Source organism: Microtus ochrogaster, chromosome 22 (assembly GCF_000317375.1).
Source record: "Microtus ochrogaster isolate Prairie Vole_2 chromosome 22, MicOch1.0, whole genome shotgun sequence".
NCBI lineage: Eukaryota > Metazoa > Chordata > Mammalia > Rodentia > Cricetidae > Microtus > Microtus ochrogaster.
In genome coordinates, this window is record NC_022023.1 from 19,931,121 (window position 1) to 19,942,750 (window position 11,630).

An 11,630-nucleotide genomic window follows, 5' to 3' on the forward strand; every position below is an offset into this window, starting at 1 on the left:
AACAATGGCAATGGGTTTTTGATCCTACTGCACGTACTGGCTTTGTGGGAGCCTAGGCAGTTTGGATGCTCACCTTACTAGACCTGGATGGAGATGGGTGGTCCTTGAACTTCCCACAGGGCAGGGAACCCTGATTGCTCTTCGGGCTGATGAGGGAGGGGAGGGAAATGGGAGGCGGTGACGGGGAGGAGGCAGAAATCTTTAATAAATAAATAAAAATAAATAAATAAAATAGAAAAAAGGAATCTGCATTAGGAGTGAATTGATTAATAAATGTTGTTATTCATCTGTGAAAAAAAAAGAACAATGGTACTGGGTTTTGATCCTACTGCACGCACTGGCTTTGTAGGAGCCTAGGCAGTTTGGATGCTCACCTTACTAGACCTGGATGGAGGTGGGCGGTCCTTGAACTTCCCACAGGGCAGGGAACCCTGATTGCTCTTCGGGCTGATGAGGGAGGGGGACTTGATCGGGGGAGGGGGAGGGAAATGGGAGGCAGTGGCGGGGAGGAGGCAGAAATCTTTAATAAATAAATAAATAGAAAAAAAAAAAGAACCTGTTTTTGAGACTGTCCCCATAGTGACATCAGAGAGAACCAGACTGCCCAGGAGCGGACACTGAGCATAGAGCCCAAGTCCATGGGACTAGGGTTCACAATGGCCATTGCTTAGAGTACAGGATTAATACAATGGATTTGCTGGGTCCTGAGTTTCTGCCTAGAAACTCAGGGACATCAAGGGATTGGGGGGAGCATACCCAAGTCCTGTATCAGACATCACCAGGTGCCAAGAGGGGAGTGTCTGAAACGCCACTGTGTATACGGGTCCACAGTTTCTCCTCATCCTTGATCCCCACCCTTGCATTAGGCCAGGGGAGGAAGTCAGTCTTTCAGAAAACAAAAGTATTCCTACTACTTGAATACCTACCAAGTGGTTCAGTTTTGTCAGTTACTTTTTGATGAGTTTCAGAGCTTGCAGCAATACCAATCCAGGACTGACAATCAGCCCAAAAAGGGAACTTGGTCTAATTTGAAGAACTGAGACAAGTGTGGATGTATTCTAGGCTATAGCAGCGCTGGCATCCAGGCAGTCAAAGAATAGAACCTTTTCGCATCTCATGTTCTAGACAGAATTTCTAAACAGATTTTAGAGTACCTTGTTTAAGTCTCTCCCCCTTCCCAACCAGTTATTTGAAACAAGTTCTCATTATGTATCTCAGGCCAACCTTGAACTCAAAACCTCCTGCTTCAGCCTCCTGAGTATTGGAACTACTGGCATAGGCTTGCATATCCAGACTAGGGATTTCTCTTACTTAGTGGCATGTGAAAATAGAATAAAAACAGCCCATTCTGTCATGATTTCCACAGAGCCAGTTCAGTCACCCAGTGGATTAGTTGCTTCTCTCTTGGTTGTGATAATGAGAAAATACTTAACAAAAGCAACTGTGCTAGCTGGTTTTCTGTCACCTTAACACAAGCTAGAGCCATCTGGGAAGAGGGATTCTCAACTGAAATGCCCACACCAAACCAGCCTTTGGGCAAGCCTGTGGTACAGCCTCTCAAATGATCATTGATGATTGATATGGGAGGGCCCAGCTCACTGTGGGTGGAGCTACCCCTAGACTGGTGGTCCTCGGTACTCTAATAAAGCAAGCTGAGCAAGCCATGAGGAGCAAGCCAGTAAGCAGCATCCACCCATGGCCTCTGCTTTCGTTCCTGCCCTGACATTCCTGGGTAATGAATTATAAATGCTTAGCATTTCACAGACACTCCCGTCTTGGCACCGGGTGATGTCTGAAACAGGACTTGGGTTTGCTCCCCCCAATCCCTTGGCGTCTCTCATTTCTTCTATTCTAGGTGGAACATCAGGACCCAGCAAATCCATTTGTATTAATCATTTACTCTAAGCTGTTGGCCATTGTGAACCCTAGACCCATGGACTCGGACTCCGTGCTCAGTGTCTGCTCCTGGGCAGTCTGGTTCTCTCTGTTGTCACTTTGCAGAAAGCCTCAAAAAATAAAAGGTAGAATGAAATAAACCCTTTCCTCCCCATGTTGTTGCATATTCTTTTTGTTTGTTTGGTTTTTGGTTTTTTGAGACAGGGTTTCTCTGTGTAGCTTTGGTGCCTGTCCTGGGACTAGTTCTTATAGTCCAGGCTGACCTGGAACTCACAGAGCTCCACCTGCCTCTGTCTCCCAAGTGCTGGGATTAAAGGCGTGCGCCACCACCGCCTGCCCTCCCAAGTTGTTTTATCACAGCAAGAGAGACCCTAACTAAGACAGCAACTTAAGGAAGGAAGAGTTGCTTGATTTACAGTTTGAGGGTACAGTCGATCACGGCGGAGACAGCAAGGGAACAGGAGCATGAGGCAGCTGTCATGTGGCATTCAGTCAGGAAGCGGACAGGTGAATGAATGCGGGTGCTCAGCACGGCTCCTCCTTTTCATCCAGCCCAGGACCCCCACCCGTGGGATAGTGCTGACCACATTTAAGGTAGGTCTTCTCTTGATTAGCTCAGTCTAGAAACTCCCTCACAAGCTCGGCAAGAGATTTGTCTCCAGGGTGATTCTGGAGCCTGTCAAGTTCAGTCAGCATTAACAGCCACACCTAATATGAACAAGATTCTAGGAGTGGCTCTGAATAAAAAAAAAAAAAAAACCAGCAGGTACAGGCACTTGCTGCTATGCCAGAGAAACTGTGTTTCATTCCCAGAATCCACATAATGGAAAGAGGGAATCAACTCCAAAAAAGTTGTTCTCTGCCTCCAAATATACTCAGCGACATATATGCCTGTGTGTAGGCACACATATATACATACATGTTTATATGCATGCATTTCTATATACACATATATATATACTACAACGTACACACACATATATATATGCATACACACATATATATATGCATATACACACACACACACACACATATATGTAGTCCAACTGATTCACTCCCTTAAGTTCTGTACTGCACACCGTGTCACAGGCCTGCAGGAGAACTCGGACCCTTATTTATTGTAATAATAATGAAAGCCTGGAAGCACAGGATGGCCATGTACTACTCAGGAGACTGAGTTCTACACAGCAGGTTCCAGGCCAGCCCAGGTTATGCAATCCTGCCTCAAACAAGAAATAAAAACAAAAACAAAAGTAAGGTTTAGCAAGATGAGCTGGCAGAAGTAGAGGAGCTTGCTATGGCAAGCCTGATGACCTGAGTTTGACCCATAAAACTCATATAAGGTATAAGGAGAGGACAACTTTACAAAGTTGCCCCTGGCCTCCACTCACATGCACTGTGACACATGTATGCATGCGCGCACACACACATACCATATACTTTTGAAGTATAAGCGGGAATACCTTTTAAATGACATTAATTTTTTGTTTGTTTGTTTTTTGAGAGGGCTTCTCTATAACTTTGGTGCCTGTCCTGGAACTAGCTCTTGTAGACCAGGTTGGCTTTGAACTCACAGAGATCTGCCTGCCTCTGCCTCCCAAGTGCTGGGATTAAAGGCGTGCATGCACCACCATCACCTGGCCATAATTTTCTTGTTTCTATGTACTGACTGTGAAATAGGCAAAAGGCTTAGCAATAAACCCAATACAATCATTAATAACACTATTTATGTATTAGTTTGTAGCATAATTGAATATTACTGTTGACTTCACTCTTTTTCTGACAAAATAAAAGTCATGGGTCTCTTCCTACTCTGGTATCTAGAACCAGCAAGTCTCAATGTGTAGTTGCTCTTTATAAAATGTAAGTGAGCAAGGTGTTGTGTCACACGCCTTTAGTCCCAGCTCTTGGAAGGCAGAGGCAGGAGGATCTCTGAGTTCGAGGCCAGCCTGGTCTACAAATCAAGTTCAAGGTCTACACAGAGAAATCTCTCTCTCTCTCTCTCTCTCTCTCTCTCTCTCTCTCTCTCTCTCTCACACACACACACACACACACACACACACACACACACACGTAAATAAAATTCAAATGTGATTCATTAATAAACTCTGTTTTTAAAACCAATGTTCCAGGAACAACCATAATAATATGACTTTTTGTTTGTTTCAAAATAAGCATTTACCCACCAGCCCTGTGTTCGTCTGGACTAACACTTAACAAGAACACAAGAACACTGTGGCTGAACCATCCTACCGGACACAGCCCGGGGAGAAGCCTCTGTCCCCTGCCCGCACCTATACTTGATGTCGAATACTGTGGCATCCTCATCGTCATCGTCCTCCTCATTCAGTGGGGCCATCTCCACACGCTCAGCAGGAGTGGTGATGATGTCATACTTGCGGGTCTTCTTTAACCTCTTTCCCAACCTGGAGGAGGAGAAACATTCATGAGACCACGGCCGCGAGAGACGCTGATGAGGCCAAGCCTCCGTACAGATGGAGTAGCTCGTGCTCAGATAAGTTCACTTCCTGACATCTGCAGACAAAGCCTGCTACCGCCTCCAGACAGAGGCTGCAGCTATACCCTGAAGGCTTGGTTAAGACCCCAGAAGCTGGGGGCTAGAGAGAGAACTCGGGGTACAGCACTTGCTGTGCAGGCAAGAACACTGGAGTCCGAACCTCCATCACTCACCCTCAGCTGCAAGAGAAAGGTCAAATGCCAGATGGGTATAATGGCCCTCCTGAAATCTCAGCATTCAGAAGCCAGACAGGGCATCTGGGAACAAGATGGCTAGTTAAACTAGCCCAAGAAGAAGCTTCCAGTTCAGCAAGAAACTCTGCCTTATAAACTAGAAAGCAATTGAGAAAGAACCCACAACAGACACTCATGCAAATGCATTCATGTACTCTGCAGATATCTACAAACATATATACATACATACATACACATGCACATACCCCCACAGATATGCACACACCAACTGATATACACACACAGAGATACACACACACACCCCAAAGGTACACATACACACACAGATACATACACACACACACACACACACACACACACACACACCACAGATATATATATATATATATATATATATATACTGGAGAGGGGGACACAACCCAGGTGTCCACAGGAGTTAAAGCTTCCTAACCCTTCCTGCCTTCCCAACGCAGGGCTATCTGAGCACCAACAACTCAATAACTGAGAGAAACAGTTCAAAAATGCAGCAGTTCAAAAAGATAAAATTCATGCAAGCAATGCATGGTGAACAAAAGATCATATCATTCTCTGAGGATGAGAAAATGACAGCCTGGCTTGAGGTGCAAGTGCCATCCTAGAGGATCTGGGTCAAAGTCCAGACACCGGGAAGTTCTTTCAGATTCATCCTAAGTAAAATGTGATAGGAGCAATCTTCCTCGAAGGTGAGGGATGGTAGCTGAGATGAATGATGCCCTTCTGAAGTCTGCATAAGTTGGGGTTGATAATAACAAACAGAAATTACACATACCCCAGCCTCTCTCCTAAGATTAGGACTTGTAAAAGTGAGTCAATGTTGTTTCCATGGTGAGGGCTATATTACTACACTGTTACCTCTGGTGTGCCAGAGGGACACTGCAGGTCCCAGGAAAAGAGCAGATGCCAGACCCTAGCATACGACTCCCTGCATGAAGACTGCAGTATTTTTCAGGGGGTGTCTGGAAAGCGCATGGTGCCATGTAAGGAGAGCCCTCTTCTGATGACCGCTGACACTCTCTGAGCCTGTTCCTCTGTGGTCTTGGATCTGTTCCCAAGGCTTTGTATCCTCTGCCAGCCTCCTCTTAAGAAAACCGGATGCTCTCTACGAAAAAGCAGCCAATCCAAAGCATCCTAAGTGGGGCACTGAAGAGGCCTCCTGCAGATGGCAAGCTGTTCCCCTGAGACCACTTGTCAAAGACACCGGCAGATCTTCTTACCTCTTGCCAAGAGAAAGCCTCTCAAGTTCTCAAAAAGCATCAAAATAGAAACTCACTTTTAGGTCCTCTAAAAATGTCTTCGGAACGGCAATGTGCTCTTGGCTTACCTACTACAAATTACCAAAGATAGGACTCACCAAACTGCCACGTCATTTGCATAGCAAACTTTAGCACCATATCTCTAGCATAAATCAGCCTGTGTGATCTATGGCGCCTGCTCAACCAGCCCTTCAGGTAACGAGTCTGTTTTCTTGAGATTGAAGCATTTCTTAAGGAGGGGAGGAGGAAGGCTTGGGCAACTCACAAGCTACAAGAGAGCTAAAAGCCTCGTGAGGCTCCTTCCCCACATTACAGGAGCAGGAACATGTGCTGGAGGTAGGGGACACTTCCATGGTGTTGATGCCCACCAGCTGCAGAGGGCTTCAGTGCACAGTGGAACTGGTTCTTCCCTCTAAGTCACCCACGTCCCTATAAGTGAAATGAAAAATGAAACATATGCGCTGGCAATGCTGAAGCATGCAAGGTGTTCTGTTGAACTTGGCCATGTTGGGTTTCACATTCTAAGTTGATGAGGACGACTGACCAGGTCTCTTCCCTGATTATAGAAGGTTGAATCATCATGTGGTTGCTGGGAGTTGAACTCGGGACCTTCGGAAAAGCAGGCAGTGCTCTTAACAGCTAAGCCATCTCTCCAGGCCTATAAGTAACTCTAGGAAATCCACTGGTCACCAAGGTAGGCTTACATGAAAGAACTTCTTCTGTTTGTTACTGGAGCCCTATCTGGGCAAACAGGCGTGCGTCCTCCCAAGCAGTCACACAACACAGAGGGAAGACCTTGGCAAATAAGAACCTAGCAACAAAATGGGGCACTCTGAAGCCTCACTGCAGAATAACTCTCCCTACCACTGTCCTCACAGGTAATGTTCCTGGGCACAGATGTGTCTACCTGGACTCCAAAATCAGGTTGAAAAATGGTACAAATGCCAAGCCTGACATCAAAACATTAAACCAAAGGGACATGCCTAGCCACCTTGTCATAAATGAGATCCTGAGTGCCCAAGGTTTATAGGCTGGGCAGAAGAAGTGTCTAAAATGTTTAGGAAATTTCCTCGAACCTGAGGGCTTGAGGAAGTCACTAGTACATCCTCAAAATGGCCACACCCAGACGGCTTCAGGCTGAGTTGCGGTTCTGGATCAGGAACTCTGCAAAGTGCACACTCTGACCTACAGACTCCAGTGTGCATGTGCAATATGAAATACCCATCATTACTGACTCTGGAAGAGGAGCCCTGTGTAGCCTTGGCTGTCCCTGGAACTCACTCTGTAGACCAGGCTGGCCTCGGAATCAGAGATCTGCCTACCTCTGCCTCCCAAGGGCTAAGGTTAAAGGCGTGCCCCACCACTGCCCAGCAAGGCCTTACATATTTCCCCATGGAAGATTCAGGAAAACAACACCAACCTCGAGACCTCCATGGTCTGTGATGCTTTAATACCAGTCTTCTCAACTACACAAGCTCAGAAAAGGATCATGAACCCCAAGATGATACCAAGGATGTAATAGGGAACATTGTGTGTAAAATGATGGGGCTATGAACACTCAAACACCTAGACAAACATTATCCCAGGTTTTTCTGAATGGATGTAACATCTAAAGTAGATAAACAAAGTCAGGGCTGGAGAGATGGCTCGGTGGTTAAGAGTACTGGCTGCTCTTCCAGATGACCTGGGCTCAATTCCCAGCACCTGTATGGCAGTTCACAACTGCCTATAGCCACAGTTCTAGGGGATCTGACACCCTTATACAGACATATTTTCAGGCAAAACACCATTGCACATGAAATAAAAATAAATCATTAAAAGAAATTTTTAAATAAATAAAGCCAACTCTCCTCCACAATGTGGGTGGGCCTCACCTACCCAGGCAAAGGCCTAAGTGAAACAAAAGGCAGTCTCTTTTAAAGGGAAGTCTTCCTGCCCATTAGACAGTAGGTTTGTGGGGTGGGGGTTATCTCTTCATTTGTTTTGTTATATTGGTTTCTGAGACAGTCCTATTATGTATCCCAAACTTGTCTCAAGACTCATATCCTCCTGCCTCCGTCTCATGGATGTGTACCAGCTAGCCAGATACACTGTCTTTGGACTCACTGAAACAATGGCTGTTTCTCAGCCTTAAGTATGTCTGCATTCAGACCAAAACCGAGGGGTTGGAGAAATGGTTCAGTGGTTAAGAGCACTGACTACTCCTCCAGAGGACCCAGGTTCAATTCCCAGCACCCACATGGCAGCTCACAATTGTCTGTAATTCCAATTCCAAGGAAATCAACACCGTCACACAGACATAACTGTAGGCAAAACACCAATGCACCAGAAATAAAAATTAATTTAAAAACTACCAGGGTGGCCTACCCAGGTGGTGAGGAAAAAACACAACCCTACCCAGCACCATTTAGACTGAGCAAGAGGAGACCCACATACCTGCCTGCCCAGGGAAACCAGCTGGTCAAGCACTATTATCATAGACAAATGGATGGGATGGGACGGGACGGGACGGGAGAGAGAGAGAGAGAATGGTTCATGTCCTGTGTAGAAAGAGATCTGAAGAGGTGAAGGCAGTGAGGAGCAGGCTGAGGTGGGTGGTCTGCTTGTCACCAAGGGCCATGGTGATGTCTGGGCCTCGCCTGCTGCTAAGGCCCATGTCTAGGTCTGTGGCCCTACTGCACCTTGGGTCTGTGTTGATGTCTGTGACTCCTCATACCACGGAAGGCCAAGAGGCAGGGCTCTCACTGGCTGCAACATTAGGGATTGCTAACCCAGTCCCTCAACAGCTGCAGCACGCAAAAGAGCAGTCCCTGCACCTCACCTAGGCAGCAAAGTAGAGTTGATCCTGTCAACACGGGTGTGGTGTGCCAGCCCTGAAAACATGAGCACGGGAGATCTGGTGCTTCTCATCTGCCATGTGGTGGCATGGACAAGGGAGAGATGCCTTCTTCTTGCCCCTCATCACCTACCCCTTACTGGCTGCAGCACTTGGGAGTGCAGGCCTTGCACCTTGCCTGAGGGCATGAGAGTGAGAGAGCTAGCACTGCACCCTTTGTCTGCCATGTGGTGTCAAAGACCAGGGAAAGATGCCCTTCCAGAGCTGCCCATCCCCATTACCAGCAGATCTGGCCCCACCCCTCATCTGCCATATGGTGGCATGGGCAAGGAAGAGATGCCTTTCTCCCACTCTGCCTGAGGCAGTTGGGAGAACTGCCCCTGTCCCACACCAGCTGCAACACTCAGGAGAGTGGCCCCTGTCCCTCACCAGTTGCAACACTCAGGAGAGTGACCCCTGCCCCTCACCAGCTGCAACACTCAGGAGAGTGGCACCTGCCCCTCACCAGCTGCAACACTCAGGAGAGCAGTCCCTGTCCCTCACCTGGGCACCACAGTACAGCTGGCCCTGGTGGTATAAGTGTTGGTGAGCCGGCCCTGAGGGCGTTAAAACAGGAAATGGGCCCTGCCCCTTGCTCCTTGCTGTGTGACTCACTGAGTCACAGGACAGCTTTCGCATTTTCTTTTTCTACAAGGGTAGAGGACAGATACAAAGGGACAGGGAGATAAATAGGATCAAGATATATGTAATGAAATTCACAACAAATAAATAGTTACAAAAAAAGACTAGGACCTATACTATAAGATCTTCATAAGCAATTTCCTATAAGTATATGGCCCACCTCTCTCTCCCTTCCTCTCTCAGACACACACATACACAGAGACAGAGACGGGGGGGGGGGGGGTAGGGGGAGCACATGTACTCTGCTGCTTCTGCAGAAAGCCCTCACTAAAACATAAGACCATCGGTAAGGGTCTTCATGTGTACTTCAAACACCAGTTCTGACATTATGAGCCAGAGAAACTGCATTTCAAGCAATCAACCCTCTGAAACAGAATACCCTTTGCTAGGGAAGCACAAGTCTTGCTGTCTCGTTGCCAGGCGTGTTAATCGGACAAAGCCGAGACCCATGCGAAGTCAATACACACGGGTCCATTCCGGGCAGAGCTCACACCACATCACGCACTAAAAAGGACATCCACGGACAGCAGGGACACTGGGTAGCGTGGGCGCTGCCCTGCTTGCATGCACACACTTCTTCCAAAGAGGACCTTTTCTTTCCCAGCTGTGCACAGGGCAGAAGCAGGTAATTCAGAAATAGAATGGGTCGGTGCTTTTCAGACTTCCAGGTCCTGGAGTCTAACTGTCCTGAGAGTATGGAACCAGGGCATCCTGCATCAGCAAGAGAGAACATGAGAAACTTGGAAACAGTAGTCCTAGAAGCTGTGCTTGTGTCCATGATGCTAAGCAACTCACAAGTGTGTTCACACGTGCGACTTGTCTTGCGTTTGTGTGTGCGTGTGCGCACATGGGCGTGGGTGTGTGGGTAAGTAGATGGTGTGTGCACTGTTCGTATCCTCCCCTCGCTCCCTCCACCTTATGTCTTGAGACAGGGTCTCCTCACACATCCTCGAGCTCACTGATTGGTTAGACTAGGATCCAATTGTCTCTACCCTCGAAACACTGGGTTGCAGGCACCCATTGCTCAACTAGCTTTTTGTTATTGTTGTTGTCGTACTGGAGTCCTCTGGAAGAGCATCCGGTGCTCTCAACTCCTGAGTCATCGCTCCAGCGCTTCATCGCTCCAGCGCTCCAGCGCTCCAGCGCTCCAGCGCTCCAGCTCTCCAGCTAGCTTTTCTACGTGGCCGCTGGGGACCCAAACTCAGGTCTTATGCTTTCGTGACAAGCGTTTTACTAATCAAACCATGTCCCAAACTCCCACGGGCACAACATCTAAATAGTCTATAAAGCAATATCATTGATAATTCAGTCTTCCAGGTGAGGACACTGAGGTTCAGAGAGGTCATTCTGCCCACTGCCACACAGTTAATCAGAAGTATGGTTCGATCTGAAGTTCCTGTGACCAAGGAGCTCAGAAGTGCACGGCTGGCTTCCCCTCACATGGCACTTAGGGTTTGAAACACGCCACACAAAAGAAAAGGAAGAGAAATGAAGAACTAGAGAGATGTCTCGGCTGTTAAAGGCTAGGCTCATGACCAAAATATAAGATGTAAGAGTGAGGGTCTCAAGAGCACACACTCAGGTCAGTTCAGGAAGGTCTTGCAGGACAGTGAGCACCTACCTGACAGAGAGGGCCAAAGGCTGCCTTGATGCTGCTATACCCAGCAAGTTACCTGGAACCTTCACTCCACATACACTAGTGCCTTCACTCGCACCAAAGACACACACACACATGTGCACGCGCGCGCGCACACAAACACACACACACACGGACATACATTCAAGCATGCACCCACACACACACACACACACATGTATGTGTGGGCATACATTCACACATGCACCCACACACACACACACATGTGCATGCACGCGCGCACACACACACGTGTGTGGGCATACATTCACACATGCACAAGCACACACACACACGGACATACAGTCGAGCATGCACCCCCCCACACACACACACACATGTGCACGCGCGCACACACACACACACAAACGTATGTGTGGGCATACATTCACACATGCACAAGCACACACACACACACGAGCACACATTCACACATGCACAAGCACACACACGCACACACACATGTATGTGTGGGCACACATTCACACATGCACAAGCACACACACACGTATGTGTGGGCATACATTCACACATGCACAAGCACACACACACGTATGTGTGGGCATACAATCACACA

At 47.7% G+C, this 11,630-nt stretch overlaps 1 protein-coding gene across 1 annotated transcript in view; it reads right to left on the reverse strand.

Moving 5' to 3' along the window:
* The window catches only part of Fam174b (family with sequence similarity 174 member B), a 45,749-nt gene that overhangs the window by 8,236 nt on the left and 25,883 nt on the right, over nucleotides 1–11,630 (reverse strand). Inside the window, exon 2 of the mRNA XM_005357757.3 lies at nucleotides 4,191–4,322. Coding sequence (XP_005357814.1) covers nucleotides 4,191–4,322 — 132 coding nt within the window. The remainder of the gene's footprint in view (nucleotides 1–4,190; nucleotides 4,323–11,630) is intronic.